A 27206-nucleotide genomic window follows, 5' to 3' on the forward strand; every position below is an offset into this window, starting at 1 on the left:
ATTAATAGGGAGGGAGGAATGAATGGGTAGAACCTAGAAGACAAGGGCAGTGAAACTATTCTGTATGATAGTATATTGTTAGATACATGTTATTATTCATTTGTCAAAACCCACTGAGTATACACCACTAAGAGGGAATGCTAATGTAAACTATGGACTTTGGGTGATAATAAAGTGTTTATGTAAGTTCATTAATTTTGGCAAATGTACCACTCTGGTATGAGTGGCTATAGCTGTGGAGACTGTGCATATGCAGGGGTAACGAGGACATAGAAATTCTTTGCAATTTGCATTCAATTTTGCTGTGAACCTAAAACTGCCCTTAAAAATAAAATGTTTTTTTTAAAAAGCTGTACACATTTAAGCCATGTAATATGCTATGATTACGTTTCTTTTCTTGTACAACTTTTTGTTTTCCTTAGGGTTGATCACTGTTTCATTTTGTGATAGATTTTTGTACACACCCCACATTAATTCTTCCCAAACTCCCTATTAGCACTATAAAATCAAATCAACTTTACTTTCCATGTTCAAACACATCATATTGTATCAGATATATTCTTTTCCTAGAGACTTTCCTCTTGAAAGCCTCCATTTTCCTGCTGAAATCTGGACTGTTTTCTAGATGTGCTGAACAAATGTCATCCTTTGAATTCCTTTAACCACAATTCTGAAAATTCTCTTTGCTTTTCTCTGATATCTTGTTTCTTGGATCCCACATACTCCTTTTTCTTGATCTCCTCCTTATATTTTATGGAGAATATCTTCCAGATCTTTTCTGACAAAGGGTTTAAATAAATATAAATTTTTGAGACCTTGCATGTCAGCAAACACCTTTATTTTGCACTCAATTAATTGTTAGACTGGATGGGTGTAAAATTCTAAGTTGAAAGTAATTTTTCCTTATATTTTGAAGGTATGGTTTCAAGGTCTTCTACCATCTAATGTTGTTGTATGAAGTCAGACATTATTCTTATTCCTACTCCTTTGTATGCAACTTCAATTAAAAAAAAATTCTGGAAGCTTTAATAATCTTTTCTTTTTTTCCCTCCTATTCTGAAATTACACAATGGTGACTCTTTTCTTCTTTTTTTTCTTTTTCTGTTTTTGATGAGCTACGTCAATCTGAAAATACCTGACCTTTAATTCTGGGAAATCTTCCTATATATCATCCCTCCTGTTTCCTCTAGTCTCTCACTTAGAATCCTATCATTCTGTTGATGGGTCTCTTGGACTAACTTCTAATATTCTTAACATTAGGATCTTATTGTCAGTCTTTCGGGCTTCTTAAAAAATTTTTTTTTATTCTAAATCTCTGAAGAAAGACAATACAATACAATCCCAAAATAGCTATATAGTTTCTGTGTCAAAATGTCCAGTATACACTCAAAACTTACTAGACATATTAGGATACAAGAACAAGAGAAAAACAGACAACAAAAACAGACCCACAGGACAGACAGACATTGGAATTGTGAGCCATGCCTTTTAAAATAACTTTGCTTAATATTTTTGAGAAATTAAATAATGAGATGGAGAATTTCAGCTAAGGAATGGAAACTATAAAAAAAATCTAATGTAATTTCTAGAAACAAAAAATATAATAACTGAAATTAAGAATGCCAAAGTATGTGTTTATTTATCTTCTTGACAAATATCTAAAGAAATGCCTATCTAGAAGCTCCAAGAGAAATGTAGAATGATTCTAGCAGCACTGTTCAAAATGCCTAATATGGACAAATAAATTGTGGTACATTCACACGATGCCATACTCTGTACAGTAATTAAATTAGCAATATAGGTGAATCTCACAAACACATTTTACACAAACACATTAAAATACATGTTAAAGAATGTATATTTGGAAAGAATATATACTATATGATTCCACTTAAATAAACTTCGAAAATAGGTAAAATTAATTTAAATTGTTAGAAGTCAGGAGAGTGTGACCTCTCAAAAGAGAGAGGGACATGACTGGGAGGGGATTATGAGCAAGGATTCTAGGATGTTTGTAGTATTCTATTTCTTGATCTGGATCATGGTTACAGAAATGTGTTCACTTTGTGGTAATTCATAAAGCTGCACACTTATGATTTATAAATGTTTTTAAATTATATTAAAGGCTTATAAGATAATAAACTTCAATAAAATACAAGAACAAATAACTCCTATTTTACAGATGCAGTGTTTTCTTAACTTTGAGAAAAGCATGTATCTATTTCCTACTTTATCTATTTCCTTCTTTCTGTTAGTTCTTGTGTCTATCTAACATGTATCCAATGTACCTGAGTTGAAAAGTTCTCTGGATCAGTTTCTCCAGAGAAGAAATATCCTATTGTTTGCTTATTTGGAGTTAGAAAGGGAACCTGGGATCCGTTAGCAGTCCATATGGACTTTTAGCCAATTTCCTTGCTTTTAGCCACACTCTTTTATTTCCTGCCTTTGGCAGGGGGCTGCCAATTCTTGAGCCCCTCTGAGCTTCTACATTATGAATCTCATTGGTGAATCTCTCTGTAAACCCACTAGTTTCAGCTTCCTCTGCTCTTCTAAGTCAGTTGTCATTCCTCAATCTTACAAAATTTATGAACACACTTTGTCTGTTGTTAGCTACTCTTCCATAATTTTCATCCTGGTGGGTTTATTGCCATTTTTAGTCCTATAATTTTAGTGGGGTTTGAGGAAGGATCAGAGATAAAAACATTTAATATGCCATATTTTGATTTACTCTTTTCCTTACATTTATTTAAAAATATTAATCAGGTTATGATTTACCTCCTATGATCTGATGTAGAATGCACATACATTTCTATAAATTTTGAGGTTTCTTATTAGCTGGGTGCTATTTTTTTAAAAATGAAGTCTTTTGCTTTCTTGTATAGCCTTTTTAAAAAAATTTTTTTAACGTTTATTTTTTGAGAGACAGCATGAGCTGGGGAGGAGACAGAGAGAGAGGAGGTCACAGATTCTGAAGCAGGCTTCAGGCTCTGAGCTGTCAGCACAGAGCCTGATGCGGGACTCAAACTCATGAACCATGAGATCATGACCTGAGCCAAAGTTGGATGCTTAACTGACTGAGCCACCCAGGTGCCCCTCTTGTATAGCCTTTAAATGGTACATAAGATGAGTGGCTGGACTTCCTGCCTTGTAATCTCTCTGGGAGCTGTTAATGCACTGCTGTGTTTTGTTATCAAATGAAATTTATAGGCACAGTTTCTTGTTCCACAGAGTGAACCACACAAGGATCTCTCAGACACTCATCCAGACAGAGCACAAGTCTAAAGTCTACTTTATACAAACTTCTAAGAAATCACCTTTGCCATCTTATGTGCTGCTCTGTTTCCTGGGCTTCTAGAAAAATTGATTTTGTTAAAAATAATCCCAGACAAAAATCAAAAGGAAGCATCAGTATTCTCTCAATACTTTCAGTTGTTTAAGACTATCTTAGGAGAGTTTGTGCCATCTTATAAATTCTGGACAGTTCAGTTATCTGCAGAATATATTTATTAATCATATAATGAATAATCAATGTGTATATTTCCAATCTTTCTACAAATAATATGAGGAATAACTCAATCATTTTTCTATTTTAACATGATTATTGGAAAATTAATATATAAATGTAATTTCTCCCAAATGAGTTCATGAAATAACCACAGAATAATGAGATAGTATACGTTGGACAATAGCAGAGCTTTTTGAATGTTGACATCTTTTGAACACCCTTGTTAATTTGGTGATTTTACTACATCAATGAGTCCTATCTCCTTAGTTGGAAATCAGACATTTGCTTTGTTAGCCTCCCTTGCAGCATGTGACCTAGCCTCTACAAGTCAGACAGTACAGTCAGACCTACAGAGTCTTTGCCCAGTTGCAGTAGCTATTGGGGGTCTTCCTTGGAGCAGTCCTGTGGTGGGAGCTGCGTTTGTTTTTGGCTGTAGGCTCTAAGCCTGATTTTCTGGACATCCTTGAGATTCTATGAACTGGCTAATTTCCTTAAATAAATTCTTTTTTCTGTTTCAACTACCTAGACAGGACTCCCATCGCTTGCAACTAAGAACCTCGACGGATTCGCATGGTAAGTGCTATCATAAACAAACAAGAAAAATAACCACAAAAATAAAAAAGATATCTTTGTGACATTCAGCTATACTTAAACACGTGATTCAGAGTAAAGAATGACATATGCTACAACATGGATGAATCATGAGGTCTTAGGCTAAGTGAAATAAGCCAACTATAGAGAGACAAATACTGTATGATTTTACTTATATAAGGCAACTAAAATAATTAAATTCATGGAATCAGAGTAGAATGGTGGTTACCAGCAGTTGAGGAGGGGGGAAATGGGAGTTACTAATAGATGGGTTTTGGTCAAGATGAATACACTCTAGAGATCTGCTATACAGCATTGCACCTGTAGTCAACAATAACATGTTATACACCTAAAAATTTGTGAAGAGGACAGATCTCATGTTAAGTGTTTATTCCACAATAACATAGAAAAACCATTTCCATGTACTCATACTATCCAAAGGTGTGTCTAATTTTTAAAAACACATTGGAGAATTTAAAAATCTTGGTAGCAATTTGAACATACCGTCTTTATCAGCAGTGTCTTGAGGCTTGCATTTTAAAGTAAAGATCTTCCGTAGCTTACAGTTAGCAGAGACAATAATTCCATCCAATGACTGGAAAACTGCTCCCTTGAATATTTCACTGGTAAATGCTACCAAGTCTATACATAGATTGCACCACTAAAATAAAGGAAAGAAGGGTAAGTACTTTTCACTAATCACATAGGTGAACAAGCCATCTATATGTGGGTAGTCCAGAGAGTGGAGGAAATTATCTGGATCAACTTGCCCCAAAACAACTTTCCCCCTTAAGCAAATCTCTATTTTGGCTTCAGTTTTATTAAAAATTGCATTGATTCTTCCAAAGAAGTCATCATAATCTAAACTATACATTGGTCATCTGACTGTAGAGTTCTCATTACAAGGCAAGATTTTGACAACTTTGGGAAATAACTCTGGATCTGTAGGCAGTATGCTAGTGGGAAGCTAATTGCAGGTGCGTTAGACCACTTAAATCTTGAAAATCAGGGATAAGTAGCCAATTGTTCCTTCAAGGGGACTAATTTGATCATAATTAGCCACTTATATTTGTTAAAAAAATCATGGATGAAATTGGAAGCCGGGCTTAAATTGTGGCCGGTGCTGTCTACTTATAACCAATTAACCTATTGTACAGAAATAGATTCTTCTAAAGAATTTGTAATTATGCCTGGTATTTGCCAGTTTTTAAAGTACTCTTTGCAGGGACTAATTTCTGCCCATTAAACAATTAGACTCCTCAATACTTCATCAAATGAATTCTCTAAATGGTCTGACTGAGTTAAAGAAAAGGAGAAAATAATCATTTAGTGAGAAATTAAGACATATTGAAGATTGCAGGACAACAGGAAAAAGAATTTTTGAAATTAAAAGCACAGTAGTACTTAAAGTTGTCTGTACTTCTTTTAAAATATCAGTTTACATAAGGTTCATCTTATTAATCTGTCAAAATTGAAAGTTATATTTATTTATAAAAGAGATAACGATGCTATTTATAAAGGCATATTCTATTCAGGAATGTCGGTTTTATTATGAAGGAAAACCTGAGGTTTTTCCACAGGAGAAAAGTAAGACAGATTGCAGCAATTTACTGATTAAATACAGGAAGATTAATCATAGGTATCTCAAGAGTAGAATTATATTCCCAGGCAATGGGGATGCTCTTGTTTTTTGGGTGAAAAGAAGTCTGGTGGAATAAGAGGTGGGAAGGAGGGCTGACTGTGATGTGGTAATGAGACTCGCTTGACCTGCAGGGTGGTGAGCTCCGGGGAGGTGTGGGAGGTAATGTTGGATGGGCCAGCAAGCCAGGTTCTGGAGGGGCAGAAAGATCAGGAGAACCTTGGACTCAGGAGGGTAAGGTGTCATTGCAGCTCTTGAAGGAGAATGTGACAAGAATGGAGTACTGGGAATTCTAGAGTATCCCTGATGCAGGAATATTTGGGGGTGGGAGGAAGGCTGAGGTAGAGTGGAGACAGACTGAGGCACAGGAAGACTAGTCAGTCAGTCAGTCAGTCAGTCACTTAAGCATGACATGAGGAGGGTCTTGTGGAGGGCTAGTATTGGGGGTGGGATATAAGGGACAAATCCAGTAGGCATGTCATGGAATAAATGAAACATCAGGGTTTGGTAAAATCCAGGTTATAGGGGATGGTGCTACTGGGGTTTCCAGCTATCCTATAATAATTATTAACATTATTAACATCACCATTGTTGTTATGTGGTTCCTATTCTTAAAAGACTTAAGATTATGTACCAATTGCAATCATTCAGCTAGTCTGTCCCAACAGTAACTGTATTCATCCATTCCTCCTCACAGGTGCTAAGCACAGGTGCTAAGAGAAGTCACTGGGTGTGACTCTGACATACAGAAATGAATAAGAGAGTCCTTCCAGTCTGGGAAGGGAGGCAGACATGTGGCATCTGGTATGAACCGTTATTGCAGAGGGGGCTCAATGTGAGAGGATGGGAAGGCTCAGGTAAGGCTTCGTTTTAAAATATCTTAAATGTTTATCTATTTTTGAGAGAGAGAGAGAGAGAGAGAGAGAGAGAGAGAGAGAGAGAGAGCATGAGTGGGGAAAGGGCAGAGATAGAGGGAAACACAGAATCTGAAGCAGGCTCCAGGCTCTGAGCTGTCAGCACAGACCCTGATGTGGGGCTTGAACTCACAGACTGCAAAATCATGAGCCAAGATGAAGTTGGACACTTAACTGACTGAGCCACCCAGGTGCCCCAGGAAAGACTTCTTAAAAAAACATTTAAAAAATGCCATGATATTATATGTAAATATAAGCCCAAACATAGCAAATTTTATACAAAATGTAGTTCTTGTCATTTCTCCACTCTTCTAATCATACTGTCATCTCTTAACTATTTCTTCTCTCTGTATTTTTAAATAATACTTTTTGATTTATCAATTTTAGACATTATGTACTGTTTTCCTGTTATGGTAGATAAGACTTGTAGTTCACTTAACACTCTACTTCATCCTCCATAGGTAATTATCTCTCCTTTCTTTTTTTCTTTTTCCTCAAAATTAATATTCTGTGTTTTCCTTTTTGTGACTATGTAAATACTGTACACAACTAAGCCAAGTGATGCTCTATGATTACCTTTCTTCATGCAGCTTCTTTGTAATTCTAGGGTTAATGATTGCTTTTATATATATATTTTTTTTCAACGTTTATTTATTTTTGGGACAGAGAGAGACAGAGCATGAACGGGGGAGGGGCAGAGAGAGAGGGAGACACAGAATCGGAAACAGGCTCCAGGCTCTGAGCCATCAGCCCCAGAGCCCGATGCGGGGCTCGAACTCACGGACCGCGAGATCGTGACCTGGCTGAAGTCGGACGCTTAACCGACTGCGCCACCCAGGCGCCCCTAATGATTGCTTTTAAAATTATCTGCTTTATTGCATTTGAATCCAAGTTTTCCTATATCTAGGAAAGGAAAGGCTTGGAGGTGACATTTGAGTTTGGTTTTGAACAAGGAATAATAGTTTCCAGGTCCAAGGTGACATGGGAACATGCTGGTCATTTCTTCTCAGGGCCCTGCCCTTTATTCCCTACTTCTGTGAACCCTCCTACTGGCTGCACCTGTATACCCCATCAGACTCCATCAGCTTGGCTTGAGAATTGGTGTCCACTTTCTTCAAAAACTCTGAGTCCCAGGAAACCAGGCCCTTACCCATAACACACTTTTCTTATCCATCATAGTCAAGCTGCTTCTATTTCTTCTGCCTGGATTCATGTATCATAGAAAGTACTCAACAAATAATGATTTGCATGTGTATGTGCCTGATGTATGAAGACATACATATACATACATCCCAACACACATACTTTCAATCTTTCATTTTATTTTTCTAAGGTTTTATTTTAATTCCAGTTGGTTAACATACAGTGTTCCATTAGTTTTAGGTGTACAATATGATGATTCAACACTTCCATACATCACCTGGTGCTCATCACAAATGCACTTTTTAATCCCCATCACCTATTTCACCCATCTGGTAACCATCAGTTTGCTCTCTATAGTTAAGAGTCTGTTTCTTGGTTTGCTCTTTTCTTCCTCTTTGTTTGTTTCTTAAATTTCACATATGAGTGAAATCATATGGTATTTGTCTTTATCTGACTTAATTTTGTTTAGTATTATACTCTTTAGCTCCATCCCAAGTCACTGCAAATGGTAAGATTTCATTCCTTTTTTATGGCTGAGTAATATTCCATCACACACACACACACACACACGCACACACACACACACACACCACTTTTTCTTTATCCAGTCATCAGTCAATGGACACTTGGGCTGTTTCCATAATTTGGGTATTGTAGATGATGCTACTTTAAACACTGGGGTGCATATATTCTTTTGAATTACTTTGAAGTATTTTTGTATTCTTTGGGTAAATACCTACTAGTGCAATTTCTGGATTGTATGGTAGTTCTATTTTTCAACTTTTTGAAGACCTTCATACTGTTTTCCAGAGTGGCTGCACCAGTTTGTATTCCCACCAACAGTGCAAGAGCATTCTCCTTTCTCCACATCCTTGCTAATATCTGTTGTTTCTTGTGTTGTTTTTAACTTTTTGAAGACCTTCATACTGTTTTCCAGAGTGGCTGCACCAGTTTGTATTCCCACCAACAGTGCAAGAGCATTCTCCTTTCTCCACATCCTTGCTAATATCTGTTGTTTCTTGTGTTGTTGATTTTAGCCATTCTGACGGGTGTGAGGTGATATCTTATTGTAGTTTTGATTTGCCATTTCCCTGATGATAAGTGATGCTGAACATTGTTTCATGTGTCTGTTGGCCATCTGTCTGTTTTCTTTGGAAAAATGTCTATTCATGTCTTCTGCCCATTTTTTGTAACTTGGATTGTTTGGTTTGGGGTGTTGAGTTGTATAGTTTCTTTATATTTTGGATATTAACCCTTCATCAAATATCATTTCCAAATATCTTCTCCCATTCTGTAGGTTGCCCTCTAGTTTTGTTGATTGTGCAGGCGTTTTAATTTTGATGTAGTCCCAATAGTTTATTATTGCTTTTGTTTCCCTTGCCTCAGGAGATATACCTAGAAAGAAGTTGCTATGGCTGATGTCAAAGAATTTATTGCCTCTATTCTCTTCTAGGATTTGTATGGTTTCAGGTCTCACATTTAGGTCTTTAATCCATTTTGAATTTATTTTTGTGTTTAGTGTAAGAAAGTCCAATTTCATTCTTTTGTATGTTGCTGTGCAGTTTTCCTAACACCATTTGTTGAAAAGACAGTCTTTTTCCTATTGGATATTCTTTCCTGCTTTGTCAAAGATTAATTAACCATATAACTGCCAGTTCATTTCTGGGTTTTCTATTCTGTTCCATTGATGTGTCTTGTTTTGTGCCAGTACCATACTGTCTTGATTACTACAGCTTTGTAATATAACTTGAAGTACAGATTTGGGATGCCTCCAGCTTTGCTTTTCAAGATTGCTTTGACTATTGGGATATTTTGTGGTTCTATACAAATTTTAATATTCTTTGTTCTAGTTCTGTGAAAAATGCTGTTGGTATTTTGATATGGATTGTATTAAGTGTGTAGATTGCTTTGGGTAGTATAGACATTTTAACAATATTTGTTCTTTCAATCCATGAACATAGAACATCTTTCCATTTCTTTGTGTCATCTTCATTTCTTTCATCAGTGTTTTATAGTCTTCTGAGTACATACAGGTCTTTCATCTCTTTGGTAGGTTTATTCCTAGGTATCTTATTGTTTTTGGTACAATGAGATTGATTCCTTAATTTCTCTTTCTGATGCTTCATTATTGGTAAATAGAAATGCAATGGATTTTATATGTTGGTATTGTATCCTGCAACTTTATTGAATTCACTTATCAGTTCTAGCAGTTTTTTGGTGAGGTCCTTTGAGTTTTCTAAATATATAGTATCATGTCATCTGCAAATAGTGAAATTTCTACTTCTTCCTTGGTGATCTGGATATCTTTTATTTCTTTTTGTTGTCTGACTGCTGTGGCTAGGACTTCCAGTACTATGTTCAATAAAGTGATGAGAGTGGACATTCCTGTTTTGTTCCTGTCTGGAGAGGAAGAGCTCTCAATTCTTCCCCATTTAGGATGATATTAGCTGTGGGTTTTCCATATATGACCTTTATTATGGTGAGGTATGTTCCCTCTAAACCTACTTTGTTGAGGATTTTTATCATGAATGGATGTTGTACTTTGTCAAATGTTTTGTTTACATCTTTTGAAATGATTATATGGTTCTTACCCTCTCTTTTATTTATGTGATATATCACATTAATTGATTTGCAAATATTGAAACACCCTTTCAACCCAGGAATAAGTCCCACTTGATTGTGATAAATGATTTAAAAATTTTTTTTTAATGTTCATTTATTTTTGGGAGACAGAGAGAGAGAGAGGGGGGGGGGGAGGGGTAGAGAGAGAGAGAAAGAGAGGGAGACACAGAATCTGAAGCAGGCTCCAGGCTCTAAGCTGTCAGCACAGAGCCCGACACAGGACTCAAACTCATGGGCTGTGTGATCATGACCTGAGACGAAGTCTGACACAACTGACTAAGCCACCCAGGTGCCCGGAATGACTTTTTTAAATGTATTGTTGGATTCAGGTTGCTAGTATTTTATAGAGGACTTTTTGTATCTATGTCTATCAGAGATAATGGCCTGTAGTTCTCTTTTTTTGTGTGGTGTCTTTATCTAGTTTTGGTATCAGATTAATGCTGACCTCATAGAGTGAATTTGAAAGCTGTCTGGGGGGCCCTGGGTGGCTCAGTCAGTTAAACATCCGACTTCAGCTCAGGTCATGATCTCACAGTTTGTGAGTTCAAGCCCCACATCAGGCTCTGTGCTGACAGCTCAGAGCTGTCAGGGCCTGGAGCCTGCTTCAGATTCTGTGTCTCCCTCTCTCTCTTTGTCCCTCTCCTGCTTGCACTCGATCTCTTTCAAAAATAAATAAACATTAAAAAATAAAAAAAAGCGAAAGCTGTCTGTCCTTCCTTTTCTACTTTTTAAAATGTTTGGTAGAATTCACCTGTGAAGCCATATGGTCCTGGACTTTTGTTTTTTCGGGAGTTTTTTGATTACTGATTCAATTTCTTTGCTGGTTATTGGTCTCTTCAAGTTTTCTATTTCTTCCTGTTCTAGTTTTGGTAGTTTATGTGTTTCTGGGAATTAATCCATGTCTTCCAGGTTGTCCAATTTGTTGGCATATATTCTTTCATAATATTCTTTTATGATTGTATTTCTGTGGTTTTGGTTGTTATTTCTCTCCTGTCATTTGTGATTTATTTGGATCCTTTTTCTTTTATTTTTATAAGTCTGGCTAGAGGTTATCAATTTTATTGACTTTTTCCAAAGAACCAGCTCCTGGTTTCATTAATCTGTTTTATTGTTTTTGTTTGTTTGTTTCTGTATCATTTGTCTCTTCTCTAATCTTTATTATTTCCTTCCTTCTGCTGGCTTTATGCTTTGTTTGTTGTTCTTTCTCTAGCTCCTTTAGGTGTAAGTTTAGGTCATTTTAGATTTTTCTTGCTTCTTCAGATAGGCCTATATTGCTGTATACTTTCCTCTTAGGACCACTTTTGCTGCATCCCAGAGGTTTTGGACTGTTGTGTTTTCATTTTCATTTGTTTCCATGTACTCTTTTATTTCTTCTTTTATTTCCTGTTTTACCCACTCATTGTTTAGTAAAATGTTATTTAACCTCCATGTATTTGTGATCTTTCCAGATTTTTTCTTGTGGCTGACTTCTAGTTTCACAGTGTTGTGGTTAGGATAAAAATGTGCATGGTATGATTTCAATCTTCTTTTATTTGTTGAGGCCTGTTTTGTGGCCTGATACATGATCCGTTTTGGAGAATGTTTTGTGTGCGCTTGAAAAGAATGTGTATTCTGCTGTTTTAGGATGCTGTTTCTGATTATATCTGTTAAGTCCATATGGTACAGTGTGCAATTCAAAGCCGTGGTTCCCTTGTTGATTTTCTATTTAGGTGATCTGCCCATTGAAGTAAATGGGGTGTTAAAGTCCCCTATTATTGTATTGTTATAATGAGTTCCTTTATGTTTGTTGTTAATTGTTTTATATATTTGGGTGCTCTCATGTTGGTACATAAATATTTGTAATTGTTAGATCTTCTTGCTGGGTTGTCCCTTTTACTATGATATAGTGCCCTTCTTTTTCTCATTATAGTCTTTGTTTTAAAGTCCAGTTGTCCAATATAAGTATTATTCCTCCAGCTTTCTTTTGACATCCATTTGTGTGATAAATGTTTCTCTATCTCCCTCATTTTTTTAACATTTAAATTCAAGTTAGTTAACGTACAGTGTAGTCTTGGCATGAGGAGTAGAACCAGTGATTCATCTCATACATATGACATCCAGTGCTCATCCCAACAAGTGCTCTCCTTAATGCCCATCACCAATTTAACCCACCCCCCACCCACCTCCCCTCCAGCAGCCCTCAGTTTGTTCTCTGTATTTAAGAGCCTTATGATTTCCCTGTCTCTGTTTTTATCTTATTTTTCCTTCCCTTTTGCTATGTTCATCTGCTGAGTTTCTCAAATGCCACATATGAGTGAAATCATATATATTTCTCTGACTGACATATCTTACTTAGCATAATACCCTCTAGTTCCATCCACATTGTTGCGAATGGCAAGATTTCATTCTTTTTCATCACCAAGTAGTATTCCATTGTATGTATATACCACATCTTCTTTATCATTCATCAGTTGATGGGCATTTGGGCTCTTTCAATAATTTGACTATTGCTGATGGCAGCACTATCAAAATCCCCCTCATTTTCAATGTGCAGGTGTCTTTAGGTCTAAAATGAGTCTCCTGTAGGCACTGTATTGGTGGATATGGTTTGTATCCATTCTGGCACCCTATGTCTTTTGACTGGAGTGTTAGTCCATTTACAGAGTATTATTGATAGATATGTGTTTAGTACCATTTTATTATTATTTTGTTTCTGGAGATTTTCTCTGATCCTTTCTTGACTTTCTCTCTTTCATGTTTTGATGATTTTCTTTAGTGATATATTTGGGTTTCCTTTTCTTTATTTTTTGCATGTTTATTTATTAGTGGCTTTTGATATATGGTTACCATTAGGTTTGTATATAACTGCTTCCGCATATAGCAGTCTATATTAAGTTGATGGTCATTTAGGTATGAATCCATTCTTTTCTCCTCTCCTCCCCAGACTTTAGGTATATGTTATTATATTTTATTCTCCTCTTTTGAATTCCTTACTTAGTTTTTACAGAAATATTCATTTTCATTATTTTTGTGTTTTCTACCATCATACTATCCTTTTTCGTCTCTTCTTTCTAGTCAAAGAGTCCTCTTTAATAGTTCTAGCAGGACTCGCTTGGTAGTCACAAACTCCTTTAGTTTATATTTTCCTGGGAAACTCTCTCTCTCCTATTCTGAATGACAACCTTGCTGGATAGAGCATTTTGACCACAAATTTTTCTCATTAAGCACTTTGAATACATCATGACACTCCCTTCTGACTTGCAAAGTTTCTGTAGAAAAATTTCTGCTTGACTTATGGGTTTTCCCTGGTAAGTTAATGACTTTTCTCGCATTGCTCATTTTAAGATTTTTTTCTTTATCGTTATATTTTGCAGGTTCAATTACAATATGTCATGGTGTGGGTCTGCTTTTGTTGATTTTGAGGAGAGTTCTCTGTGCCTCCTAGATAAGGCAAGTTTTCAGATATTATTTCTTCAAATAAACTTTCTGCTACCCTTTCTTGTTCTTCTTCTTCTGGGACTCCTATAAATATGAATGTTATTACATTTGATGGAGTCACTGTAAGTGACTAAGTCCACCTAAGTCTACTCTTGTTTTGTGTAATTCTTTTTTATCTTTATTATTCAGCTTGATAACTTATCATTACTCTGTCTTCTACATCACTAATTTGCTCCTCTGCTTCTTCCATCCTGCTATTCCTTTCATCAAGCGTGTTTCTCATTTCTTTTTCTGAATCCTTTATCTCTAAGTTATTCCTTGTCTCTATGTTAAGGGTCACATTCGTGCCTTCCACTCTTTTCTCAAGTCCAATAACTATCCTTATGGTCACTGTTTGAAATTCTCTGTCAAGCATGTTATTTGTCCATTTCACTTAGATCTCTGGCTGTAGCCTTGTCTTGTTCTTTCACTTGGGATAAATTTTTAGTCTCATTTTGTCTGCCTCTCTATGTCTGTTTCTGTGTGTTACGAAAGTCAGTTTTGTCTTCTGAACTTGAAAGTAGTGACTTTATAAAGAAGAGGTCCTGGGGCACCCTGCAGTGTAGTATCCCCTGTTCACCTAAACTTGGCACTTCAGGAGAGCATCCTGTATGTGTTGCTTATACCCTGTTGCTATGTCTGAGCCATTTTTCCTTTCAGTGCAATTATCCGCACTGACTCTCTGCCTTTTGTGGGCTATGCTTACTCTCTGTGGTGCGAGTGGGACCCAGGCATGGCAGCTTTGAGAGGGTGTGCCTGCCGGGGAATTTGGGAGTGGGGTGGCAGTATCAGCAAAGTCTGCACTGGGGCACTCCAAAATGCTGTAGTGGTGGGGGCAGCATTCTGGAGCTGCCAGGGGTGCGAAGGTGAGCAAAGATGACTGGACAGGGTGGGCCCTGCACACAAAGGGTGGCTGGGGTTCATGGTTGGGTGTGGTGCAGTGTCTAGGCCAACGTGGTGACTGCACGTGGTGTGCAGTGGTGGTGGGTGGGGTGCACTGTGTGGCTTTCACAAAATTTGTCCTGAGCTGAGGGCTGAAGCCAGCAGGCTTGGAGTTGGCTAGTTCTCAACAGAACCTGTGGGCATGGCACACTGCCAGTGGGTCAGGCAGCAAGTATCTGTGCAGCTCTACTTCTCAAAGGTGGCTCTGTACTTATGCTAGGAGATGGGGGAGGAAAATGGCATCTGCGAGTTCCCTTGCTTTCAGAGAAGTCCCCCAGCACGCTCTGGAATCAGTATGTGCAGATCTGTCTCCCATTTGCCCCCATGGTTGTGCAAACTACTGTTTTTTTTTGTTGCCTCTCCATGCAGACTGCCGTCTCTTTCAGGGTGGAGGCCCAGCTATTACTCACCCTCCTGGCTTGCCCACCACTGAGTCAGCTGACTTTTAAAGCCCTAGGTACCACTGGTCTTATAAACTCATGGAATTCAGCCCCTCTGGGTTTTTTTTAATGTTTATTCATTTTTTGATGGGGTGTGAGTAGGGGAGGGGCAGAGAGAGAGGGAGACGCAGAATCTGAAGCATGTTCTAGGCTCTGAGCTGTCAGCACAGAGTCTGATGCAGGGCTCAAACTCACAAACTGTGAGATTGTGACCTGAGCCAAAGTTGTCCACTTAGCCACTTAACTGCTTAACTGACTGAACCATCCAGGTGCTCCCCCCTTTTAAAGTGAACTCCACACCCAATGTGGTGTTCGAACTCATAACCCTAAGATCAAGAGTCATATGTTCTACCAACTGAGCCAGCCAGGTACCTCAGGCCCTCTGGTTTTTAAAGCCAAATGTTATGGGGATTAGTCTTCCCTGTGTGAGCCCCCTGGTGCAAGGGTCCATTTCTCTGCCCTCTTTGCACTCAGCTCCCTCCCTCCTGCAGGCAGCCTCCCTCTGCCTTTCTGCCCTTTCTAAACTTTTGGTTGCAGCTTCTTCTCTATATTTAGTTGAGGAATTTGTTCCTCCAGTCTTCAAAAATTTTTTTTTTCAACGTTTTTATTTATTTTTGGGACAGAGAGAGACAGCATGAACGGGGGAGGGGCAGAGAGAGAGGGAGACACAGAATCGGAAACAGGCTCCAGGCTCCGAGCCATCAGCCCAGAGCCTGACGCGGGGCTCGAACTCACGGACCGCGAGATCGTGACCTGGCTGAAGTCGGACGCTTAACCGACTGTGCCACCCAGGCGCCCCATGTTCCTCCAGTCTTCAGATTACCCTCTGGTTTGTTGACTTGGATGTGGATGATACCTAGTTGAAATGTGGGATGGGGTGAGCTCAGGGTCCTCCTACTCCACCATCTTCCCAAGCTCTCCCTCAAGCAAAATCCTCAAACTCTCATTTTATAATCACTCAACTAACCCCATAAATGTGTGGGAACTGATAACTAGTGAATTCATCTCTTAGAGGTACAGATGGGAGTAGCTCCTGAGAAAGATGGGAATAACTTTCATAAGTCTCCACTGGCTAGAGGAAATAGAAATTACTGTTTTTTAGCTGGTATCTGTAAAGGTTCCACTTTTCATAAGCTTCAACAAATAACTCATTATTCATATAAACACTGTGATAGGCTTGTGGGAGTTTCAGAAGAGTATGAACTTCTACTATCAATATGCAGCTTATCTGAATTATAGTTGATCTTTTTTTCTTTAAATTAAAAAAAATTTTTTTTGAGAGACAAAGTGCAAGCAGGGGAGGGGCAGAGAGAGAGGGAGACACAGAATCCTAACCAAGAGCTGGGCTCCAAGCTGTCAGCACAGAGCTTGATGTGGGGCTCAAACCCACGAACCGTGAGATCATGACCTGAGCTGAAGTTGGATGCTCAACCAACTGAGCAACCCAGGCACCCCAATAGTTAATCTTTATAAAATATTATTTTCCTTATTCTTGATGATCAACCAGTCTTAAAATCCCTTTTTTGACATATTTCTTGACCTCTAATCACTTTCTTCCTATGTGTAACTCTAGTCTAGCAAAGAATTCTTGATTTACAATATTCCTAATTATGGGCTTAAAAATTATGTACCAGAAAGACAGCAATCTGACAGAGAAAAGACAGTTTTGCTTAGTTTGTTGCTTCAATTAGTAAGAGAGTTTATACTATTTAGCTCCAGCATGGAATTCTGTATAAAGGAATTGGCTGGCAAACGGCAAAAGAATGATTCAAAGCATGAATTTCTAGGTTTTACAGATTCATGTTTTGGACCTATGGCTTTATTATATACTGGTGTAAGGCCAGTAGACTGTGTGAACACACACACACACACACACACACACACACACACATGCACACCAGTCAAATGCATGCAATAACAAGTTCTTGGTCGTCCAGCACTTTCTGATTTTCCTTGCCATTACTGCAGGAAAGATGTGAAGATAATTGGATTCATTTTGCCAGTGTAGAAAGAGCCTGAGTCACTGCGCACAGCTCTAGCTAGTGGTGCCTTTCTAAAAGGAAACAACAAATAAGAAACCACAATTTCATAGCCTAGCAATCCTAAAGTACATCTCTTCTCACAATTTTAGAACCTCATTCTGTTTTTGTGTTCCTAAAATGATAACAAGGAATGGGGTTTAAAGACGTTTATTCTTGTGCCCTTTAAAACAATATTTCACATGTTAGCTTTAATATCTCCATAGAAAATCTGCTTACAATGGCCATATTCATCTCAATCACCATCATATTGTTTATTAAATGGTGTAAACAGAAATCAAAATAGCAATTTTATATCTGAATGGTCAAGAGAAGCAATTAGCTATTACTACTATACAAAAACCAGTTTCCTGAGGAAAAGCAAATCTTGACAAGTCCTTATGCAGAGACAGGGAAGTTAAGGAGAAGTTGGGGCTATTAGTGCTGCAGCTCCTGGTTGAACCACAGAAAAGCAAGCTCCTTATAATGTATCTTCATGATGCCTATTTAGCAGTTGACCCCCACCTCCCATTCCTAATCTGCATTGAGCACACAGTCTCTTCCTGAAATAGCAGCCCATCTTTCTCCTGCTAATTCTCAAGTCATCTTTCACTGTGCCCTCTGAAATCCTTACTACTGATAAGTACTTACATCCTCTGTATTTTTCTAAGGGTCCTGCAATACCCTACTTTAACTGAAACCTGGCTTTTCTCTAAGATAGTAGCTTTCAACTCTGGAGTTAAAGCTCACTTATGGAGTTCACATGTGCTTCTACAACCTCTGATTTTGAGGCCATGGGGCTAGGTCGCATTGGGAGAGGGCTTAAACTTCCTATTGGGAACCCTATCTTCTTTGAAGTCTGAGGCATTGCATTCACAGGTTCTTCTACCCTTTTATATTCACTGATCTTCAGTTCAGTCCCTGGTCACTCCCACTTCTGCAGACACACTGTTGCCAGCCCACATACACATTCCCGAAAAATGCTGGGACCAGATTCACCTTACCTTCTATAGTACTGTCCAATACCCTGAGTCCCTTGACCTCCTTTCCCTCAAAAGCTTCTTCACCTTTTCACTCAGTAATCCACTCAGATGGCCACATCCTGAGATTTAACTTCATTTCTCTGAAACACTTAACTTTTAAAATTTGGAATTAGAAATTACTTTCTATTATCTAATTATAATATTCTGTTCTTTAACCTGTCTGGAAATTCCCTCCAGTTAAACCCTCCTGGCAACTCCTTTTAAATACATTCCTCCTAGGGATGCAAGAGTGTGGGCTCTGGAGCCTATCTGCCTGGGTTTGGATTCCACCTCCACCATTTACCAGTTAGATAATCTTCACAGTTACTTAACCTCTCTGTGCCTTGCTTTCCTCATTTGTAAAATGATGGTAATTATAATACATCTCTCAGAGTTGTTAGGATTAAATGTTTAAATACATGTAAGCACTTATATAATAGCGCCTAACATATATATGCTTAACATATGTTAACCATACAATCTTTTTGACTTTCATACCACAAAATACACAGACTTAAGGGCACAGTTTATGATTCTGACCATTCATTCACCTGCATACCATAAAGTTATAAAGTATTTCAGTCACTCCAGAAAGATCTTTTGTGCTGCTTCCCTGTCAATCTCAAACTCACCCCTCTCAAGGGCAACCACTAATTTCTTTCACCTTAGATTAGTTTTGTCTATTACTTTATATACATGGAATCATAGTAAATGGCTTCTTTCACTGGGCTTAATACTTGAGGTTCATCAACGTTGTTGCATGTATTAGTAATCCATTCTTGTTTTGCTGAGTAGTACCCCATTCTGTGAATATACCACAATTTAACTGTTCAATCTTCTGTTGTGGGACATATGGGTTATTTCAAGATTTTGGCTTTTATAAATAAAGCTATTGTAAAATTCCCATACAAGTAGTTTTGTGTCCACATACTTACATTTCCATGGGTATACACCAAGGAGTGGAATTGTTGGATCAATGGATAAATGTTTAACTTTATCAGAAACTTCCAAAGATATTTCCAAAGTGGTTATGCTGGAAATTCTCCATCTATGCTGGAAATGTATGACAATTGCTTTATACCTCACGAGTATTTCGTATTTCCTGTGTCTTTTATTTTAGCCATTCTAGTGGGTGAAGTAATGTAACTGTGTTTTTCATTTGAATTCCCCTGAAGCTGGAGCTCCCTGGAGCTCTTCACATGTTTATTTGATTGCATAATCTTTGAGAAGAGCTTGTTCAATTGTTTTTGCCTTTAAAATGTCATTTTTTTTATTATACAGTTGTAGAATATATTCTGGATATGTCTTTTGCCAGATATATGTATTAGGAATATTTTCTCCCAGCTGTGGCTTGCATATTCATTTTCTTAAGAATGTCTTTTTGATGAGTGGTTTTAAATTTTGTTGAAGCCCATTTTTGTCAATTTATTCTTTATTAGGGTTAATGTTTTCTGGGTTCTACGAAATCTCCTAAAAGTGTTTATATTTTTAGCATTTAAATTTAGATCTATGATTTGTCTTAGTTTTCGTGAATGGTGTGAAATATGGGCTGTGGTTCATTTTCTTTTCCCCATATGGATGCTCAGAAGTTCTAGTTCTGAAAAAAGATGCTCCTATCTCTATTAAATTGCTCTCGTGTTTGGTTGAGTATCAGCTGACTATATGTGTTGTCTATTTCTAAACTTTTAGTGGTATCTATGCCAATAACACATTGTCCTGATTACTGTAGCTTTATACCATGTCTTGAAATCATGAGGTACAATTTTTAGGTTTTGAAAATTGTTTTGTAACTTAAGACCTTTGAATTCCCATATATATTTTAGAATTTGTTAATAAATTTTGCAAAAACTATTAAAAAAAATAAAAAAAAGCCTTGGGCGCCTGCCAGTTAAGTATTCAATTCTTGGTTTCGGCTCAGGTCATGATCTCATGGTTTTGTGAATTCGAGCCCAACGTTGGGCTCTGTGATGGCAGCTCAGAGTCTGCTTGGGATTTTCTGTCTCACTCTCTCTTTGCCCCCTCCCCCACTCGTGCTGTCTCTGTCTCTCTAAAAATAAATAAAAATAAACTTAAAAAAAAAAGAAGCCTGCTGGATTCTGATGGGGATTAAATTGGATATACATTCTTTGGATCCATAAACAACATGTCTCCACTTATTTAGGTCTTCAGTTTCTGTCAGCAACGTTTTATACTCTTCAGTGTAGAGGTCTAGCATATATTTTATTAAATGTATTCCTGAATATTATGTATTTTTGATGCTATTGTAAATATTTTCAAAATTAAAAATTAAAAATAGAATTGTTGAATAACCATATTGTATACCTAAAATGAATATAACTGTTTATGTGAAGTATACTGGAATTAAAATTAAAAACTTAATAAACATATTTAAATTAAAAAAATTTTTTAATTTCAATTGTTTACTGCTATAAACAACTTATATAGAAATATATAGAAATACAATTGACTTTGGTTATATCTATGCTATATTCTGTGACCCTATAAAACTCACTTAATCTAGTAGGTTTTGTTTAGTTTTTGTAGATTGCTTAGAACTGTCTACTTAGATGATTATATTGTCTGCAAAGAGAGAAAGTTTTATTTCTTTTTTTATGATCTGTATGTGTTTTATTTCTCTTTATTATCTTACTGCACTTGCTGGGACCTCCAATACAATGCTGAATAGAAGTAGAGTAGATAACCTTGCTTTGTTCCCTGTCTTAGGGGATAAACAGTCACTTTTTCACCACTAAGTATCATTTAGTTGTAGATTTTTTTTTAATGGGAACCCTTTATCAGGTTGAAAAAGCTTCCTTCTATTCCTAGTTTGATGTAAGTTTTAATCATAAATGGCTAATGAATTTTTGTTAAAAGATTTTTCTGCATTTATTGAGATGATATTATGATTTTTTTCTCCATTATTCTGTTAATGTGATCACTTACACTGATTTTCAAATATAAGACCAACCTTGAATACTTGATGTTAAGGATTCATATATTTATGTTCACGAGTGATACTGATTTATAGTTCTCTTTTGGGGATTTTAATGTCTTTGCTGGCTTTGGTATCAGAATTATGCTGACCTCATTTTATTCAATGATTTGGGAAATGTCCATTCTCCTTTATTATCTGAAAGAGTGTTTAAAATTGGTATTATTTTTTTCTTAAATGTTTGGTAGAATTATACGTAAAGCCTGGATGTCGATTTCTGGACCTGTATTTTCTTTGCAGGAATGTTAATTACAAATTCAATTCCTATAAATAAATATATGGTATTTTAAATTTTAATTTCCTTTAGTATCAGTTTTAGTAATTTGTCTTTGACAGAAATTGCCCACTTCATCTAAATTGTCAAATTTAATGGCAAAATATTGTTCATAATATTCCTTTATTTTCCCTTTTCCCTTTCATTCTTGATATTGGTAATGTGTGTACTTTTTTTCTTGATTAATATAGTTAACAGCTTATCACTTATTATATCTTTTCAAAGAACAAACTTTTGGTTTTATTTTCTCCACTGTCCATTTTTTTTATGCCATTGATATATTCTCTTGATTATTTAATTGTGCATATTTTAGGTGCTTCAGGTGCAGGGAAATCTGAGAGAGGAATGTTGAAATCTTCATCTAAAATTGTGTATTTATGTTTCTCTCTTTGGATCTGTTACTTTTAGGTTTGCTATATCTTCTACATGAGATGATTCCCTCATCATTACGAAATATGCTTCTTTAAATAATATTCATTTTCCTGCAGTCTACTTTATCTGATATTAACATAGTCACTCTAGCTTTTTTAGAGTTAGTGCTTGCATGGTATAACCTTTTTCTTTTTAAATTTTTCACCTGTGTCTTTAGATTTAATATACCTTTCTTATAAACATTATACTATGGTATCTTGCTTTTTAATTAATCTACAATCTCTGTCTTTTAGTCAGAGAATTTAGTCCATTTCCATTTAATGTAATTATTCTGATGTTTCTGAGTTTAGGACTACCATCTTGCTATTTGTTTTCAATCTGTCCCATCTGTTCTTTGTTTAGTTCTTTCCTATATTCTTTAGCATTGAATACATTTTTAGTGTCCCATTAATCTAATCAATTGGCTGATTAGTTATACTCCCCCCCTTTTTTTTAATGATTGCACTACAATTTACAATATGAATCTTTAACTTATCACACTCTAACTTTGGGTAATAATAGAATATCTCATGCTTAAGAGACTAAAAAAACATGTACTAATATCTCTACCATTCTTTTTGTTAATGTCATATATTTCATATATTTTTCTTCTATACCATTATTATTTTGCTTTCAACAAATACTTTTAAAGAAATTATGATATGAATAAAGAATCTTTTAGATTCATCTACATATTTAACATTACTGGCACTCTTCTCTCATTTACACCCACATTTCTACCTGGTACGTATTTTTTTCAGACTGAAGAACTTCCTTTAATATTTTTGTAGAGCAAGTTTGCTGGCAATAAATTCACCTTTTCAGTCTGAAAATGTTTTTATTTTGCTCCAACTTTTGAAGGATATTTTCACCAAATAAAGAATTCTAGGTTTACAGGTTAAAAAAATTTTTCCCCAGCATCATTCCATTATCTTCTTATTCTCATTGCTTCAGATGGGAAGCTGTGATATATTTTATCATTGTTCTCTGGTGTATAATGTATTTTTTCCTCTGGATGTTTTTTAAGATTTTCTCTTTATCATTGATCTTTAGCAATTTATGACGTACCAAGGGCATGGTTTTAGGGTTGTTTCTTTTTGTTTGTTTTTTAAGTTATGATACACCATGGTGTGCTGTGGTGTGGTTTTTGAGTGATCTTCAACTCGGTTTGTTGAGCTTACTGGATCTGTGGGTATATTTTTCAAATTAAAAAAAAAATTAACCATCATGTCTATAAATTTTCTTGTGCTCAATCTCCTTGCTTTTCTTCTACTACTATGATTATACACACATTAGACTGGCTGATACTGTTTCACAAGCCATTTGGACAGTACTCATCTCTTTTTAGGCTTTTTTCCTCCTCCCTGTGCTTTTGTTTCAATAGTTTCTATATTTCTGACTTCAATTTTATTGATATTCCACAGTGTTTAACTTGGTGTTAAGTCCAGTGAGTCTCAGTGCCATTTTCTCCATTTTTTTCACTGATTTTACTTCTTAAGTCTCTTTCTTATCTGTCCTCCTCATCTACTTCTTTGCTACTACTCTGATTCAGGCTTATACATCTCACCTACACTTCTGCATTGCCTCTTAACTGGTCACTCAGCCTCTAGCTTTTCCCATTCTGATATCATAGTTATTTTCTAGAATACAGATCATACTACAAAACTCCTCCATGTTAAATATTTTTTAAATTTCTAATGGGCTAAAATTCAAACTTCTCAACATGGCTTTCAATCCCCTTTATGGTTTCATCTAGCTTTCCTTTCTAGCACTGTAATTATGTACATTTGAATCAGTTAATGGATTAAATGTGACATAAACTTTCATTATTTTTGTTTTTGTGTAGTCACAATTTGTCACAAACACACTATAACATCCCCCAACTTGGCTAGATATATCTGATATTTTCCTTTAATAGCATTTGGTTCCTAAGATTAGCTTGGTGTTCACCAGAGCCCATTATCATTCATTGTTCATGTGTTACATTGCCTCCTCTGCCATAGTATAATCTCTTGATGAGAAAGACTCTGTGTCATTTACCTTTGGATTCCTAACATTTGGCACAGACCTAGACCTGAGCAAGGACTCAATAAATATTTGCCAACTGAAATGAACTATAAATTCAGAAGTTTATTATGACACTATATTCATAAGTCGATAAACATGGATTTATGTCAAAAGAAAATAAAATAATAACTATATCAACCAACATTAACTGAGTGCTTACTATGGGCTTGGCACTATTCTAGGTAATAACTGTTTTGATCCTAACAACTCCTCTAGGAAGCAGGTTCTCTTATGTCACCACGTAACTGATGAGAAAATGAAGCACAGAGAGATTAACTGACTTGGTCAAGGGCTCACAGACAGAAGTGACAACCAGAATTTGAATCCCTACAAACTAGCTGTAGAGACCACACTTCAACTCTAACAATACTGTGCCTATTCATGTAATTTATGAGGCAATCATCTGTTTTCCAGAACAAACATTTTTATGTAGTTGTTCCTACTTCACATAACCATTCAGGGCCAGCAAAAGAAGGCATGGGACTGCTCTTCTTTCCCCAAATTTCTTCAACATCCATATTAAACTGACAGGTGAGTAGAGTGAGAAAAACAGGTATTTTTAAATGATATTCTCAAAAAGGAAATGAAAACATTTACAAACCTTCAAATAAGCACCAGAAGGTTATAAACATTCTCTAGTATCTTAAATGTATATCTAAATGATCTTGTGTCTAAATAAACCTGCTTCCTCTATTTCCTTCTCATTCAGTGACACTCAAGAAATTAAATACTGTTAAAAACCAAAAACTTCTATATCACTAGCTTTATGGGAAAAATGATCTTTGAAGGGAAGTTTTAAAAACATTATACCACATTTTCAGTTTGTAATAAAAGCCATAACATAATCCAACAGAGTTGTGGTTAAAGAAAGTACAACCTCTAAAGAATTGTCATTTAAATGACAAACACTGGGTATTTGAGTGGTAAAGGTTACTAAAAGATTTTGGCATTATAATTTATCATACCACTTCCTTATAGCTCCAATGAATGATTCATGCTCAATGATATTTCATACCTGAACTTCCTATTCAGATACAATTAGATATACTATACATTAATGTATACTTTGGTGGCAAGACATTGATGTTCATCTGATACCATCACCAACTAACTAAAATTATATTGAAAAAGAAGATTGATTTCAGTGAGTCTTGACTAAGTGGCTATCTCCATTGTTTAATCTGATGGTTATTAATTTTTCAAATTGCTCTTACCATTGAAAACCTAAGTTAAAAGAAGAAATTGTTGTAATTTAAATGTTAAAGTGAAGCACTCATAATTAAGAATAACATGAAAAAAAAATTTTTTATTTGAAAGGTTGAACATTTAATGGTAACTGGAATAGTAAGTGGCCTATACATAAATATTCATATTGGTGTGGCTATAAGAATATTTATTTGCTGCCTTTGGCTATGTAAAGGTTTTAGCTAAAGAACCAAGCAAAGTGGAGTATTTAGCAATTATCCTCTAAATTGAGGTTGCAAACTGTATGCTCAGAGGGCCTATGTAGATAACCCAAATGTATGAAGCAGGAAGGGTCTGAGTGCACCTGCATTCTTTATGAGTGGAGAGGACTAAACTTCACACAGAGCTCAAAGCTCTGTTAAAAGTGTGCAGTTGCCACTTGGCTTCAGCTGACTGCTCACTGCACAACAGACAATATTGACAATTTCTGATTTATAAATGTTAGCTAAAGAGCTTTAAAAATACTGCGCTTCAAAGTTTATCACCAAAGTATCTATAGTTCCTAAGAAAGTAGATGTGAAGAAAGTTTTGGCAAAAAGCAGAGAACTAGAGCAACACCACACCAACACCAAGGAGGATCCTAGCAATGGCATTCTGAATGGGTGGTGCTTTCTCTCATCTTACTTCTTGCTATAGAAGGTTCCCCTAAAACACGGTTCAGCTTTAATTCGATAAGGGCCCAATGGGAATAGACTGCATTAACAGTGGAGATGAAAGACACTCTGCTGCTGTAGCATCTCTTGGATTGAGGGGAAAGGAGTATAAGTTTTAGAACTGAATTTTTAAATATCTGTTTGAATAGTACAGAATACTTCTGGGATTATCAAGCACATTTAGAAAGGTACATGACAAACTCATTTATTTTCTCTCCCATGTCAGGAGACACAGTAAGATTTGCCAATTTGGTTGAACAAATATTTATGGAGCACTTACTACATGCCATGTACTTATAGGGACTAGGGATAAAAGTCAATTAAGACAAGCTTATAGTCTAAAGGCGGGGAGATACATAAGCAAATATGATTTAGGTACAGACTGAAGAAGGGTTATGAAGATCATGAATTTGTGAATGGCAATGCTGAACTATACCCCAAATATCTAAACCACAGAGGGGATATCATGGAGGGCTTCCTGGGAGATATAGCAACTAAAGACCAAACTGAAGCTATAATCCTTATCTATGACTTAAGACTGTGCCAGGCACTGTTCTAAAAGCCTCATGTTTATATACTTGTGTAAATCTCCACAACAATCTTACTAGGATGTATATCTCATATTATCTGCATTTTATAGATGAGGAAAATGAACAGAAACTTGCACAGGGTCACATAACTAGTAACTGTCAGAATTCAGATACCATGCTCTTAACTTCTATATATTACTTATGGGTTTGTATTTAACAAAATATAAAATAATTAGAATACATTACAAGCAGTTATGACTTGGTGATTTCACTGGGATGGGGAATGCTATAGAAAAAAATGTCTTATCTTTGTTTATTGCTTAGGACTATCTCAAATGTAAGTGAACAATTCTTTCCAGATTCAACCAGAACACTATAGAAAAAATATTTTATCTTTGCTTATTGCTTAGAACTATCTCAAATATAAGTGAACAATTCTTTCTAGATTCAACCACATTGAGGAAAAAGTTCTAGATATGTTACAAATATTATGACTGCTTTGCCTTTTAAAATTTAGCATGACTTAAACTTACCTAAAATAGCGACCAATTTGCTTTCTTCACACCAGGATTTTTTAAAAACTACATGTAACTATTCTCCACTGAGTCATCTAACTGGAGAGTGGGAAGATGAGGTAGATGAATCAAAGAACACTGCCCCACAGGACCTATTACACATATTACTATTTATTTTTTAGTTTCGGCAGTACACTTCTTATATCGTTAGATACCTGGTGCTGCTA

General features: G+C 36.2%; 1 protein-coding gene across 14 annotated transcripts in view; it reads right to left on the reverse strand.

Moving 5' to 3' along the window:
- Window positions 1-27206, reverse strand: part of CFAP20DC (CFAP20 domain containing) — a 246424-nt gene that overhangs the window by 134817 nt on the left and 84401 nt on the right. For all 14 annotated transcript variants that reach the window (XR_007150255.1, XM_047849396.1, XM_047849393.1 and 11 more), the window contains one exon: window positions 4601-4757. Coding sequence is in view for 13 of the 14 variants with exons in the window: in XM_047849396.1 (XP_047705352.1) it covers window positions 4601-4757 (157 nt within the window). In the remaining variant the exon portion in view is untranslated. The remainder of the gene's footprint in view (window positions 1-4600; window positions 4758-27206) is intronic.

This window comes from Prionailurus viverrinus, chromosome A2, assembly GCF_022837055.1.
Source record: "Prionailurus viverrinus isolate Anna chromosome A2, UM_Priviv_1.0, whole genome shotgun sequence".
NCBI lineage: Eukaryota > Metazoa > Chordata > Mammalia > Carnivora > Felidae > Prionailurus > Prionailurus viverrinus.